General features: G+C 36.2%; 1 protein-coding gene across 1 annotated transcript; it reads right to left on the bottom strand.

Annotated features, from left to right (window-relative positions):
* Window positions 1–5,314: 5,314 nt before the first annotated feature.
* On the bottom strand, window positions 5,315–6,377 carry LOC118827452 (olfactory receptor 52K1-like). The gene has a single exon (XM_036598823.1). It carries the CDS (start codon window positions 6,375–6,377, stop codon window positions 5,430–5,432), a length of 948 nt encoding a protein of 315 aa, XP_036454716.1. The 3' UTR covers window positions 5,315–5,429.
* Between the last annotated feature and the right edge of the window lie 10,080 nt (window positions 6,378–16,457).

Raw genomic sequence — 16,457 nt, 5'->3', positions numbered from 1 at the left:
GTATTTGAAGAAAATATGCCCATTTTGAATTTGATTGCAGTTTCCAAAAAGTCAGGACAGGCACAACAAAAGACCGGTAAAGTTGTGTAATGTTAAAAAAATATAAAAAACGCCTGGTGGAACATCTCACAACTAATTAGCTTAATTGGCAACAGGTCAGTAACATGATTTGGTATAAAAAGAGAGCCGCTGCTCCAGTTTTTCAGTGTTTGTGTTTGGCAGTTTTGACTACTTTGTTCAGTGCATACTTTTCCCTTTTGTTTGCATCATGGTCACCACTTCTATAAGCCTCTTCCTTGGCTGTGTGAAGTTGCTAGAGCTCACTGGAGGACCAGAGTTTATTATTCTTGTACATATAGATAGTCTTTGATGGGATGGAAGTCTCCCCGCAGAAACTTATGTACAAGGTCACTGCATCAGCATATTCATCCAGGTTGTTTGCAGATTTAAAAGAGTCCCAGTTGGTTAAGTCCAGACATTTCAATTCCCTCAATTCCTTTATGGCATCAGGAGACCATACTGTCACTGACTGCAACTCAGATTTGTGGTTTCAAGCTTTTGCCTATAGGAGGGGATAAGATGGAACAGGGCTTTCAAGTAGGGCACAGGAAGTAGCTTGATATGCGTCATTGATGGTGCTGTAGCAGTGGTCAAGTGTTTTGTCTTCTCTTGTGGGGCAGCTGATCAATTGTTTACATATTTGAAATTCAGTACTAGTAATAGTAATAATATTACTCCTAGTAGGTTAGTAGTTAGTTATCAGCAATACTACTATTACTAACAATTACTACTACTACTACTACTACTACAAATAATAATAATAATAATGATAATAATAATAACAATAACAATAAAAAATAATAATAATGTCACATGCTCACCCAGTGGCATGGATAAATACAGTATAGCATTGTTTTAGCATTGTTCTTTTTTTTATGAAGTTTAAATTGAATGGCTTTCAGGCTTTTGGAGAATGGAGACCTGTGCTGTTCTTTCCTTATTGATTTCCAGCCACCACAACCAAAAATTCAACTCAAAAAGCAATTTATTTTCTGTAAAGAGCAATAAATTGCTCTGATTTTCAATCATGATTTTGTAAACTGGCCTACCAAAGTTCTGGGAAGTCAGATATAGCCCAGTGTTTATTGCCTTATCACTAAATTACTTTAGATTACATTGTTTTCATACAGCTATTACTCAGTTAGAGTATTACACAAATTCATGCATTAGACGTATTACATATTTATGTATATATATATATATATATATATTTATGTGTGTATATATATATATATATATATATATATATATATATATATATATGATATATATGCATTAGATTTTTTTTTTAAATGAAAACCAAAAAAAAGCAATATTTTCTAAATGTTTGTTGTAAGATACGTAGTGCTAATATCCATAACATGGACTACAAGGGTATGCTTTATATGCTTTAATAAATTCAGAATATTATCTTATTTCTTTTGTCCTTAGTCCCTAAATGACTTGCAGAAGCTTGTTGTCACAATGTCACATGAACTCGCAGCCACGAGTTTCCCTCTGTGCCAACACAGGTTTCTCTCACCTCAACACTGAGCCTCTAGCTCGCACCTACACCTAATCAGATGACAACTACTTAAGATAGATGTTTGCACATGATCACTGTGAACTTGTTTGTTCATGTTTCGCACTTCATGTACACTTTCATATGTTCCTCTGGTTCTGACCTTGTGCTTTCTGGTCTGGAATGTGAGCAAAGAAATCTGTTTTTGGACTGTTGGCTTTTGATTTGCATCTGGTTTTGATTCTGCCTAAAGTCAATAACAATTTTGCCATTTGAACGCGCTCAGAGGAAAGCACCAACTGCCATTCTAATGCCCCCTTATGAATATAAAAGATTTGAGGTGATTGGGTGCTGAAAGTGATGAAAGGTCATTGAGTAGTGCTACAATAAACAGGAATGACAAGGCCCAAAATCTCTGACAGCCTGACCATGACCTCTGACCAAAACTGCTGGGTAGGGGAATAAATCCAGGGAGCTTGATAGTAATTGACTGTTGAGGCTGGGCAACATGGTATGCATCACTGTGACTAAATCCCATACAGTGTAGTTTAGAGGCTGTAATGCATGTTCTGTGAAGGGTTTTATACTGAATTAACTGGAGTTTTGAATTGCTAGTCAAATAAAAGATGTCATTGAATATATTTTGCCAGTTGAGACAGCATGTTTCTTTTGCACCTGAGGTCCATTTTTCAACTGCAAGAGAGATAGTACTGTCCTTAGAGGCTATAAGTTTATATATTTGTGATAACATTTTCTGAGGTTTAAGGCATTGTGGTGTTAAGTAGAGGGAGGAAGTGTGATTACAGAGATGTCCGCTACTAACCGTTTTCTTTATAACATTTTTGAGGTGTATATACTGAAAGTGACAGTTAGCTGGTATACTGTATACTTTTATTTGATGTCATCAAAGGTCATGAGCAAGCCACCAGAGAATAACTGTGCCAGGCTGGTTATTCCTCTCTGCTTCCAGGCTGAGAACATAAAGGGTTTCTTAACTATTAAAAACATGGCATTACTGCATAAAATAGTTTGACCACCAAGCATTCAAGGCAGTACTTACTGTGCTGTATTTATACATTTTTTTTATGGTTTTGTCTATGAATGGAATGCTATTAATGACTATTTCCTGAATTGAACTTTCCTCGATGTCTAACCACAGTTGGCTTGAGTTACTTGTCCAATACGTTATGTAAAGCAGTTGGTGTGACAGAAAGTAGTAACAGAAACTTGGGGCTCCAGGTCCTCAGAGATTTAGGCTTTTGTAGGGTGGCTAATTTGATTGATGGTGGGGTAACTGGGGTCATAGTTTATTCCATTTTTCTAAATTATCCCACATTTCTTGCATTAAAGGTATATAGTTAAGTTTATTAAATAATTGTGTTTGAAGGGACATGAATGCTAAGATATTTAATAGATTGTGTGATATGTTCAGATGGTATATCTTCATCAGATCATGGACTGATGGGAGGGACAGTGAAGGATTAGTGATATATAGTAAAGTATCATCTGCACATAGATTGATTTTATGGTGGTATGACTTTGACCATATAACTGAGTTTTACCACACTGATTGAAGCATCCAAGTTCAATAAAAAGAGAAACAATAAAGGTGATAAAGCACATCCTTGTCAACTTCCTCTTTGTAACTGAAAGGGTCTAGATATATGTCTTTGTTGAGACAGAGGCAGAATGTGAGTAATCATGGTTTTATCCAGTTGATGAAATAGGGGCCAAATCCAGAGTGTTTAAGAGAGGCAAAGAGAAAGGACCACTCTTCCCTATCAAATGCCTTATCAGCATCCAGGGATGCTTTTATACATGGTGATATATTTGTTATATTTCTGAATTAGGTTAAATTATTCATGCGTATTCTCTGAGGACTGTCTCCCTTTGAGGAACCCAGTTTGATCTGTGCTTATGAGAGTGAATATCACTGATTCCAATCTAATTGATACAGCTTTACTTATGATTTATATATGAGTTGATTAGCAAATGGGATGGTAGCTAGAGCAATCTGTAAAATCTGATTTTGTTTTTATAAGTGTGATAAGAGCAGAATTCATATGATAAGGTATGGTCAGGAAAGAGGCCTGTCTACTGATTCTGATACGGATGTAGATGATTTAGGCAGGGAGACACTGCTCAAGAATGTTCCAATTTCTTCTGGTAGAGATCAGAGTTAAAAAAAAACAACCTTAATATATCATTAATAGCTAAGGGGTCCTGAATAATCTTACTGGAAGGATCTGAGATTTCTGTTATTATTGATTTCTCCAATTCCTGTTTTAACTGATTTGCTCATTTTTTCCAGTTTCGTTTCCAAATTCAAATCGCTGTTGTCCAAGCATGGCCTGATGGCCAGTTCAGTCTTCTTAGGTATTATATTGTCATATACTACATATGTTATTAAGTTTGTATTAAATGCCTCATCCTGCGGCTTTTGTTCTTTTGCTGGGTCTTCCTTCTTCTTTTTTTTTTTTAAGAACAATATGAAATGAGTTCATCACAACTTTTGATGTTTCCCCAAAGTGTGCATGCTGTAATGTCAGGACGTGTGTTAGTTTCAATAAAGGCTCCCCATTCCTGGTTAAAGTAGTCTAGGAATTCTTTATCACTAAGTAAAGCAGCATTAAAGCACTGGAAGGAGGGGTTGATAATCTGCTAGAAAGGTGATGCTGATTGATAATACTAATAATATCTGAATGAGTATTCTATGTGTAATGGAATTGTTAGACAAAAAGTAGTTTGAGGGAATATGACATGATGAAGGGAATAACATTACAGAGAGAAATAACAGAAGTAGGTTCTTAACAAACCTCTCTCTCTGTGAGAAACTGACTACTGGTGTGCGAGCCTGCACACTTCTTAAACATGAACCCCAGTTTCCTAACATATTTTTCAAGCTGTTTAATGGCTAATTAGTCCTCTCTAATTCTCTCTCAGTTCTTTTACCAAAACAGCAATTATCGCCTTTTACACATCGCCATCAGGTTACTTGTCCATCATCGATTATATCTGATTACATCGCCCTATCGCTCAGGCCTACTCATACCACAACCATATGTTTAAGGCCTGGTCCAAACTAGCAGAAAGGAGTTATAAAATAGCTAACGTTTGGAAGGAAGACCATGCTTGAAGCTCCTCCTCCTTTCAATAAATTATAAATCTATATATGAATTATTATAAATAAATCCATCTCTACCGCCTGTTTCCCATAATGAACTTGTCACACCCCACCACCACTTCATCTCGTCTCTTTTCCTCAATCCTGTCTAAGACCTACCACCAAGTTCTGAAGCATTCTCTCCACTCTGACTGTGATAAAGTCTCTTCTCATACTATGCTGAAGACATGGGACAAACTTGCAAATGATTATTATAAAAGTTTCAAAACAACTGCTGAATGTTGCATTTCGCTATGCATAACTAATTCATAATTAATCATTTAAGTGCACTGGCAGTCGATAAAGAGCATTTATGTTCAAGATGCTTCTTGATCATGCCTCATCTTTGCTGACATCACAATATACTAACATTGGTCATACTTTATGGACATTCAAGCCACCCCAATCAAGAAATTCAAGAAAATTAACTCAGAGTAATTTATTTTTCTGTACAGAGCAAACTTGTTTTTAAAACTTTGTTTTAGTAAAACTGCCTCCTGTTCTATTTATTACATTACTACAAGCGTTCCACTAAGTAAGACAGCTAAAAAATCTATTACCTAATTGCTAAATTGCTTAATATTACATCCTTTTATTTGGCTATTGCTCAGCTAACAAACAACAGGGTTTTTAGTGAAAATCTAGACATTTTCAACATGTTCACATTAACATAACATTTCTAACTACAGTGCTACAAATCATATGTTACAAGGGTATGATATTTATATGTTTTATTAATTTCAGAAAATGATTTCTTATTTCTTTTGTTCTCAGTCCATAAATGATTGGGTTGCAGCAGCTCGGAAAAAGTAAGTACATTGTACTCAGAAAGACATGGCTGCTTCGAGAGAAATCATTTCTTATTCTATAAGACAAAAATGCCATTAAGGCAAAAAGTGTAGTAAATGCAATGACAATTATATGAGTAATACAAGTATTCATAGCCTTCAAATGAGCCTTGCCAGATTTCAGAACAGAGACAAATATAATTACGTAAGACACAGTAATTAAAATAAAATCTACAGTCGGTACTAAGAAAACAGTCAGAAGTCCTATCAAGTTGTTAATAGAAATGTCTCCACATGCTAACTGAACCAATGCCATGTGTTCACAAAAACAATGATCTATCACATTTGTTGCACAATAAGACCGTCTTCCAGCCAGACAGACTACGGTGGTAATTAGGACCCCATTTTTGATTAATGGCAGTATAATGTACTTCAAAAAGTTGGTGATTTCCATATGCTTGTGATAAAACAGTGGTTTGCATATAGCAAAGTAACGATCCAGTGCCATACACAACAATATTATACATTGACAAGATCCAGAATAATGAATGAAAAGCATTTGTATTAAACAACCCAGAAGAGAAATCCCATTCCAGCCAAATAAAAAGTTAAGCAACATGTGAGGAACAAACAGCACTGGTCCACACAAGTCCACAACTGCCATAAGACCAATTAGTACAAACATAGGAGAGTGCAGAGCCCTGTTAGATATTATTACATACAACAGCATAGAGTTTGCTATGATAGACAACAAGAACATTAGAAAATACGGGATGAATAGCAGAGGTCTCCATTCCCCCAAATCATGAAAACCAACCAGTTTGAACTCTGTGAAAGAAATGTTGTGCACAAAAACATCCTGCATGTTTTCAGCTTTCTGTCATATACATTAGTGTACTCAATGTCAATGTCACTTGGTTTATTTAGCATGTCTTAACATTGATTTAACACATCTAGCACACATCCATGATAAACCCAGACAATTTCAGCTGGATAGTTAAAAATGGATGAAACACAGAAGCATAAAAAGTTAATTACATGTAATACAAGGTCTTAGGTCTTAAGATCTTGAATGAACAATAGCAATGAGGGTAGGGGGACAGAAGGAAGCTCATCCTTAAACTGCACAATGCTGAATGAAATCTTTTCAAGCTCCTCTTGCTCAAAATATAATCTGTTGTGTTCCCATGAGGCTCTATTTCCACAAACATTTACCATCCACCAAGCTGCAGTTGCTTCCTATGCTCCATGATTTTATAGGCACCAAAAAGTAATTGGAAAAAAATAAAAAATTCTATCTGACTAAAGAATTCACTTTCTATGAACCTGTTTCACATAAAGGTTTCTTTCAAAACATTTGGTTCCAAAGGCCAAAACTATAAAAGGCTCCATTTCACTTAAACAGTGCAGCAGTTGTTTGTATACTGGGCAGTTAGCTTATACAGGAAACTTTGGCCCCTTTTCCACAGCAGGGCCAAACAATTCTGAGCACAGAGGGTAACTGTTCCAGTGGTGTTTCGACACGGAACGCTTAAAACAACTCAGCCCAGTCTTTTCCAGCAAGGTTAACTAACCGTACTCGGGCCACAGAACCGATCAGTGGGATTACGTGACGATGTAGCTATTCGCTGATTGTTCCTATGTTTATGTCAGTATTGTGCCACCACATCCTGCTGCGGTATTTCAAACATGAACACAACCAACGAGTTCAGTTCGCTCACACGAATGCCAAATAAATGAAAGCAGTGCACGATTTTAAACCCACCATTCAATAAACGCCACAGCCGAATTTAAACCTGTTCTCTGAGGTCTGGAGCCTTCTAGCTAGCCACCAATGCTAGTCGGTTCCTCTCTCACAGTTAACTTGGCATAGCTGAAGAGACCTAAACACCCCAGTGAAGGGTTGATTGGGTCTAGTGAACCGATGATTAAAGACACCGATTCAGAGGATAAAGACATAAAAATTCAAATGACTGATGTTGAAGTGACAAAAAGATAAAAAACAGAATTGTTCTCTGGTGCTTTGAGCTGTACCCTGCCAGGTGACGCTAATGCTAATGTAGCTAGTTATGCGGCTACAGGTGAAATCCACCACAGTACAGGCTGTTTCAGTAACAGATGTTCAAACAACACTCGTTTAGAAGATAAAGAAGATGAGAGCACACAGAGAGACTGGAGTTGGAGTGACAGGCAAAATAAAATGTGTTTGTGGTGGGTGGTGTGTGCATGACTTTTAGCCTGTTAACAGTTAGCCACGCATTTGTGTAGTTTTCTTGGGCATTTCCTGGTTCTGATTTAGCAGCACAACAAATGGAAAAAGAAACTGTAGTCGATCTCACAAGTCCGGACCAGCGCAGAACAGCCCAGTACGGCCCTGAGAACCATTGGGCTCCATAATGGAAAAGCAGTCTTTTATTCAATAGTTCTCTGTCAACAAATCAGCTTTTATTTCTTTTCTTGCAGAGTCAAATCTGCCAGCAAGTTTCATAAAATGTATACCACCTGCTCTTAAAGGGAGAGGTATTATGGTCTTCTATGCTTGTGGTTGAGATTCTATCCCTTAATATAGAGGTCAAAACACACTGAGTATTATTTTTTTTAAGCAACCAGGGCTTATTCTTTTTAATTCCTACCTGTTCCTACCTATTCATACTAGTGCTAACTGAATTTGTACATACTAGAAGAGGGGTTCTCAATCTTTTCTACCCCAAGGCCCACCTATACAAAGAATAGCAGACCTCAGGAAAATATAATTTTGTTTTTCTTTTATTAAGTGCTGAAACTGAAAACCTGAGAATTGAGGCCTGAAAAAGATCAGATCGTTCATTTTGGCTCAAAGAAATGGAAAATAATCAGCTGAACTGGCTTAGTATTTTTAAAAACAAGTTCTTTTGGAGGATAGACTTCAGCATACTCCATGCATGATAAGGAACTGCAACTGCAGCTTCTGCCCAACTTAATCCACTTTCTATATTCTTTCATACCTTCTTCATTTCGTTCTCTCTCCACTGATCCATCTCTTTTAAAGTTCATGCCTCTCTTTTCCTTATGTTTTTTTTTCTCTCTCTGTCCTATGTGCTTTCCCTCTGCCTCTTCTGCTTTAGGTACCATTTTGCTAAAAGTAAAGAGAAGTTAGAATTTTGTTGAACCCTGTGTACATGCAACATAGTTCAACACAAAAGCTTATTAAAACTAAACACTGTTGTTGCAATGTGCAGAGGCAAATATTTGATATCGCAGATTAGTGGGGTGGAACCTCAAGGCAGCTCATGATCTGATTAGGATGCTAAGTTGTGATTATAAAATGACACTTATGATTCTGTCCTGTATACAGTATACAACAAAAGTGAATACACCCCAATATCACTGCCAGTGATTTAAAATAGTATTTCATCAAGATGACTTCATATATTTCATTGGCAGAATAGAACACCTGCTGCCATGTTTAATTAAGAACAATCAGCTTAGACAGACTATATGGACACCTCACTGGTGAGCCCTTGTGAACTAACAAGACCAGCCTTCAGGGTATGTTTAAAGGAGGCTGACAAGGTTGAAAGAAGAAAGCCAGTTCTTTCAGTAAAGAACTGGCTGGCAAAAATCAAGAAGTGGACAGACCTTTGCATGCCTAACTCCTGCTTGCAGCAGCCCAGCATTGGTCAGAGTGGAACCCCTGGTAGTCCCCCCCAGTGACCAGCTAGGTAAAGGGACTGAATTGAACAAAGTAAAAATCTGATAAAGACGCTTTGTGCATTAATGCATAATCTTTCAACAGAGACTAAACATTTTTGCCACCCTAATAAACAGCTTGCACTTAACTTGATAAACAGAAGTTATTTTTTATGTTATACATTATATTTTTTAAGTAATTGCCATTTTATCATTTAACAAAGAAAACTACTAATTTTTAATTCTGAGTATTTTTTTTACTCTTTATGATTCATGTATAGTGCTGTGAAAAAGCATTTGCCCTATATATATATATTCTTTCTTGTGATGTAAGTTAATGGAACCAGAGAGGGCCATTTCTTTTTATCTATTTATCATGCAATTTACACGCAATGTAAAGAGGAAAACTTCAAATTATCAGGAGGCACTTTCAAATTATGTCAAAAACTGAAAAACGCCAAAATATGAAGATATGAGGTTTTGTTCCGACAGCAGTGCTATACACACACACACACACACACACACACATTATATATATATATATACACATATATATGTATACATAGCGTGTGTGTGTGTGTGTGTGTGTGTGTGTGTGTGTGTGTGTGTACACATAGACACTTCAAAGTAGTCAAAGTAGTAAATGTAGACTTTACTCACTGAATTTTTATCTGTCTTTGTAGAAACTATTTTTTCTAAACTGAAATATCATTCAATAAATAGTATTAAGACATTTTAATTGTACAAGTAAAAGTAAAATCAGCAAAAGCTTACCCTTCTGCATGTTTTCATGTTCTGCATGTAAAACCTAGTGTAATCACATGTACCTTCACTGTATTTATAAAAATAACGCTGCCCTGTGATATTACTCTGGCCTGCACACATTTGAGGACACCATGAACACACATCTCTGGTACCTTCTAAGGATCTGCCACCCGGCATGAAAAAAAGACGTAGGGCCCTAGTGACTACTGAACTACCAAACATATACTGTCGTTTTCAGCATTTATATCTGTCCATAAACATACAACGCTCTCCAAAATCCAACAGGAGGTAACACGTGTAAAAAGAGTACTAGAGTTTGGCTCGTCATTGTAACAAGTTTCTGTAACAATAAAAATTATTTAAAAATTTGTTAGTATTACAATTAATAATACAAATACTAATTGTATATTTATTAGTAGTAGTAGCAGTAATAGTTTTTGTTTCTAATAATAATTAAATAATCCTTTTGATTTCATATCCTTAACACACACACACACACACACACACACACACACGCACACACATTTTCTAAGCTGCTTGTCATGGAAAATATCATGGTAGAATTTTGTACTACTAGCTACTCTCAACCCTTGCAGAACCAAAACCTGGACTGCAACACAGCTGCTGCAGAGCTTTAAGTCGATTGGACACTACAATACAGTTGTCCTTTATAGTATGGCAACTATAGGTTAGTTCAGTGGTTCCTAAACTGCAGTACATATACCCCCAGGGGTACGCTGAATGACACTGGGGGTACATCAAAAAATTCTGACATTAAACTATATTTAGTTTCATTCCATCAGCCGGCCAAACAATCACACAGGCACTTCCCGATACGGGCGACACAAGCAACTTCCACCAGATGGCAAACTCGTGTTCTAATAGTTCAGTATTTCACTCTTATTATAAAAGGCTATATTAGAGAAGAAGGTGTTTCACTACAGACCCTTCTACGCCTCACACGGTCAGGAGAATAGTATAAAGCAGTAGAGCTAATTCAGTTTATCGTGCGCTGTTGTGTGAGTGAATGAAGTGAATATCCTTTACCAACTAACATTGAGGCCTGTATGATCCTTGTTAGTCATGTACTTGAGTTAGTTTCACTTTCGCAGACAAGGTTCAGTTCGCTGTTAACATTTTTGTTATGTTTGTAGCACTGCCTCATGTCGTAATACTGTCAAAAGCTGAGTGGATAATATTACTCCACTGACCCAGGTTAGTGAACATTTAGCTACTCACTTTCATTTTACAGCTGCGAACTGCACATCATCATATTGATGCTGCAGCCTTTATGATTACAAATGAAAAAAGTTCAGTTCTCCAGACTGACACACACCTCTAATACAACATCCCTAATGTTATAATATATTAAGTATTATTTGTTTTAATGTAAACCTTAACAAAATGCCTTTTGTATACTGTCAAAAAAAGTAAAGTGTACGCTACAAACAATGTAAATATTCCCTCAAAAGGTACAGTAGGTCCAACTGTGTACTTTAAATTTTAAAGGAAGACTACATCCTAGAGGAAAGGGACATATGTATACTTTTTAATAACAATGTTTCTAAATAGAAAAATAAAGTATAAAGCCTAGAGTCATGGGAAATATGGAATCAATGTGACTTTAAAAAATATATAATTGCAGCTGAATATGGTGCAGTTTTGTTTCCCAATTAAAGAAGGTACTGAAGACATACCGTTGAGGGTACCACTCTACTGATACAAAAAGGTGCACTGATTTTATTAGTCTAAATGTCTGACATATGCATCATGACAATGTGTGTACGAAGAGCGAGAGGAGGTTCGCTGCAGGAAGCATAATGTCTGAGTGGGTATGGGACTGCAAAAAGTTCCAGAACTACTGGGTTAAAGTATAACTAGCTAGAGCTGCTCATAGAATATGGTACTCCAAGTAGAGATGACCTCTAGCTGTTCCTTGAGCCGTGGCTGCAAATCATCATGTAGGCCAAAGATAATGTTTAATTTTAGCATTAACAAAGTACAACAAGTGAAGACAAACATCCCTACAACAGGGGCCAAGACTAATGATGTATGTTCCTAAAGCTTGTGTATTGTTTAGATTAATTAGTGGTCAAACAAAGTTTCACCTAACTAGACACTGGCATAATTGGTCCCATGGTAGAGCCTGCTGTGGCTGTACGGCCACCACAGTACTGTCCTTTGCCCATGAGGGCTATTTAGCTTGTTTGCTTGAGAAATACTAAGAGTAAATTTGGACCTGTCGATATAGCAACAGAAAGTCTCTTGAGAAAACCTCACTGAATAAGCAAAATCCAACAATAAGAAATTCTGTATTGACATCATTCAACACAATTCACCCACTTTTTCCTTTAATCGTTCCAGCTTTCCAGTGCTTTTATTAGAGTTATATACAAAACACAGTATAATTCTGGTAATAAACAGAAATTCTGATCATCAGCGCTAGCCTAACATTATATTTTAGGCAAGTCTGCAAACAGAACAATAAAGGCAATAATATCTCACAAAACCTCATAATAGGATTTTAATATAGGCTCCCCGCTTCCTCTACTGTAAATACACTCTCACACACCCAGAGACATTATAAAGTAAGACACTTCAATGCACCCTGGCTTCCCAAAAACATTGTAAATATAATCAACACAGGAACTCTTTGTTTAACTAGCTCAAGAGATGCTATTCAGCTAATAGATTATTCTGATAATCGTCAGAGTTAGGCTTTAAGCAGCACTGTTTACTGAATAATTAACTGTAAAGCTGTAGCACACAAAGTAAAAAATACACTGGCATTTCTGAGCACATTCTTTGCTTTCGAAGAAAAATCTCTGCATTTTCCACACAGTTACAGTGTCATGATGGTCCAGATGAGCTGAAAATTATGAAACTATATTAATTCATGGTTTCCCACAGGCATCTATAGTGGAATTCCAGAGCGACTTCACTATAATGACTGAAAACACCCTGTTTTGTTTTTTGTAACATTTAACACACATAGACTGGACATGGCTTCACAACTCAGTAATTTACAAAAGCATGTGCTGCTTTCTAGAGTTTCCCAAAAAGGGAGCGCTATCAGCACACTGTTTTTGTGTGTGTCATTGAAGGAGAACAAAGAGCCTCAAACATATGTGAAAACTTTGATGATTTGATGAAATGAGAGGTTAAATAGTTCTCAAAGAAAATGTTACTCAGTGTAATTTTTATATAATTTGATTTTCATTAGGATTTTCAGTAAATCAGTTAATGTTAAAAAATATATGTGTCTATTCCCTACAGTCAAACATAAAAATCAGACTCTAGGCTACAGAATTAAAAAAATTAAGATTTATCAAAATGCAGTGAAAATCATTATATAATCACATCTTGGCACCAGAAACTGAATCATATTGAGCTGGCCGCTATAGGTCACTGCCACATATCGGTTACTGTGCCACAATAGGAGGAAGGAGGTAAGAATGAGTTTTAAAAGCAAACTTCCAAGATGAAAAACTAGGCTATTTACACATAGAAGTAAAAAGAAAAGAATTACTAGCAAACAAACCAACAGGTTGTTCAATTTGTATGCTGTTGTCCTCAATACTCATCATAACTCCAGTTTGAAGAAGATAATACTGAAGCATTGAACGTGAATTAGAAAACAAGATAACAACATGTATTGGTCCATATAGGAAAATGATGAACACTAGAGATTGCACCAATGCAATATCCAGGATTAGTAGATATGGCACAGATCTGATATAAAGTATCAGTATCATGCTAACATCAGCAGAGAATGCTGGATCAGACACTGGGGAAAAAAATACAACAAATATGATTAAATACTGCAACAAATTTACTCAGAAACAGCGCAGAATTCTTAGCTTTATCAGTCCTCATTCAAATACTGAAAATAGAGTTTAAAAAACCTCAGTGACCTAAAGCTCTGTTTTTGTGTGAAACTAAAGGCTAAAACCCGGACAAAAATAAAGGCTAATGTGTGCATTAGCATACAAGCAGCCCTGATTGCAGTGTAGTTTAGCCAAGCAGTTCAGACCAACAATTTCAAAATGCAGCTCATCCGTTCAGGCAGTGCCGCTTATTCTATCTGCTAAACTAAAACAGAATTAAGGTTAGCGTCTCACCATCAGATGGAAAGTAACAAACTTGTTGCTGTACTTGAGTACATTTTTCCCTGTAACAGTACTTTTTGGAGTAAAATTAAATCATAGTACTTCTACTCTTATCAAAAGTAAAGTTACTTTATAATAAAATATTTTTACTTTTTTATTTTAATAAAATTACATAGTAAAAATAAAATATGAGCATCACAGCTCATAATCCAACTAAATGAAAGAGCAGTTAAATTTAAAAGATCAAGAACAGAGTAGAGCATCCACAAAAATACTACAGAGACGTCCAGTTTAGCGGAGATTGAAAGACGAGAACTTCTGCAGCACCCATAAGGAACAGACTTTATCCAAACGGTCATCTTCATTCTGATATCTCCACTTTTCACTCAGCTGCAGCCCAAGCAAGCAGCTGCCTCGCTAGCTAATCCTATCTAAACAGGTACTGTGTTTACTATTTTTTTCTTACTATCTTCTTACTAATAAAATTGTGGCTATTTATCAAACTTAAAACCTGTTGTGTATAATTTACTGCGAGAGTCTGTTAGCTAGCTACTTTAGTTAACAGCTTATCTGTATAAAAACATGGTTGTCACAGTTTTGGAGGTAAACGGGCTATTAAGCTGTGAAACAGAAAATCTAGTCTAATATTTAAGTCTCACTGTCCGACACAATAATGTTATTCTGATCAGACTTCAGTGTAGTATGAAGTTCTTATGTCGCACATGTGCTAAACAGAGATCACCTTACATCACATGTTAAGCTTCAGTCCTTGCGAGCCAACACACTGCATATTTCAGCACACAGCCTCATTAAACACACCCGATTCAGCTCATCAGCTAATTAGCAAAGGCTTTATGTACTGAATTCAAAGTGTTAGATGCACTTTGGCCCAGAAGGTCCCCAGTTTTTCATCCCTGCCTTATATCAATGAAGAGCCAACAGAGCATCACTCAGATAGAGTTTAAGAAAAGGGTCATAACATTCAAATCAACTTTTACTCAAAAGTGCACTTCCAAAAATACATTTACTCCTAAAATCTTAGCCTACACATAACACTATCTGTAAGAGACTTTTGTTTTGGCTCTGTTGTCTCCATGTCTCTCTCTTTCTGTCTTTGTGTTTGGCTTTAACAGTGAGAGGCTGTTTAGCTGTTTAACTACCAAAAAAGTAAAAATCATTGTGTATTAGTTATTAGTATAATTACCAGAGAAACATAAATCATTACAGAATACCAAAACTGAATAAACCGCTGTTGTTGCTCATGATTTTAATGATAGAAATATTTTATATCTGTGAAATTATACAGTTTGAAGATTGCAAATGTGATGTTTACTGTAGAGGTTGACACCTATGAGTTAATGTAAGCAAACATTTTAGCTGGCAGTGAGGCTGCCACTAAAAATTACATTGTTCACTGAGAAATCTACTTGTAATTTTAACCCCTATTTTTTTTTTTTTATTACAAATTTTACAGTTATAAATTCTGAACAGACTTCAGGAACCCCAAACTATTTTACTGGAAAAAAATAAACTAGAAAGCCATATTTAATCATCTAACCATGAGACATATTTAGCCTAAAGTAAACCTTGTTCCTTACACAGTACAAAGGAAGATGTTTAAACCTGCACTAGTGGACCACACTGTGACAATAAACTACTTACTAACTCTTACTTGAGTAATTTCCTTTATTAATACTTTTACTTCTACTCAAGTACATTATCACTAAAGTAACAATATCTATACTTAAGTGGGGATTTTCAGTAGCTTCTGCTGTGGATGCAGTGTGTATTCTCTCTCATATTCACATCTGAACGTCATGCTTTCTGCTGAGCTCAGGTTTACATATGACACAGGAAACCATCTTTTCAGACAATGTTAAAGCGACAATGACAATGTTCCAACTTTCAATCATGTGATTTAAATGGGTTGTGCCAATGTCGTTAGGCCAATTAATTAATAACTTCTTGCCAAAAATTTATCAACATCATCATGCATACACACACACACACATACACACACACACACACACACACAAAACAGAACACAATAATCAAATGAATTCACTTCATTCTGTTATCAGCTTCTCTTGAACATGCAACACAGGGGCTGGAACATGCAACTGAAGGGATCAGCGTGTTCTTTACAACACAACCTGTCATACAGGTAATAAGTAAAGAGCAAAAGTCTAATAGAGCTCAGGTTTGTTGAAAAGTGATCAGACCTGAATGCAGTACCAGTTGCACTTGCACATTCACTCCTCTGTATATTCATAAATATTTAAAATGAAAAAACGATCAATGAACAGTTAATTGAAGCACTTCACTTACGATTAGGGCTGGATATTCATATTCAATACAGTAAAAAATTAAGCTTATTTACACCGAGAGTCACACAGTACGGC

Source organism: Colossoma macropomum, unplaced genomic scaffold (assembly GCF_904425465.1).
Source record: "Colossoma macropomum unplaced genomic scaffold, Colossoma_macropomum, whole genome shotgun sequence".
NCBI classification, from domain to species: domain Eukaryota; kingdom Metazoa; phylum Chordata; class Actinopteri; order Characiformes; family Serrasalmidae; genus Colossoma; species Colossoma macropomum.
The sequence above is the reverse complement of the archived record's forward strand: the minus strand, read 5'-3'. Positions and strand labels throughout refer to the sequence as shown.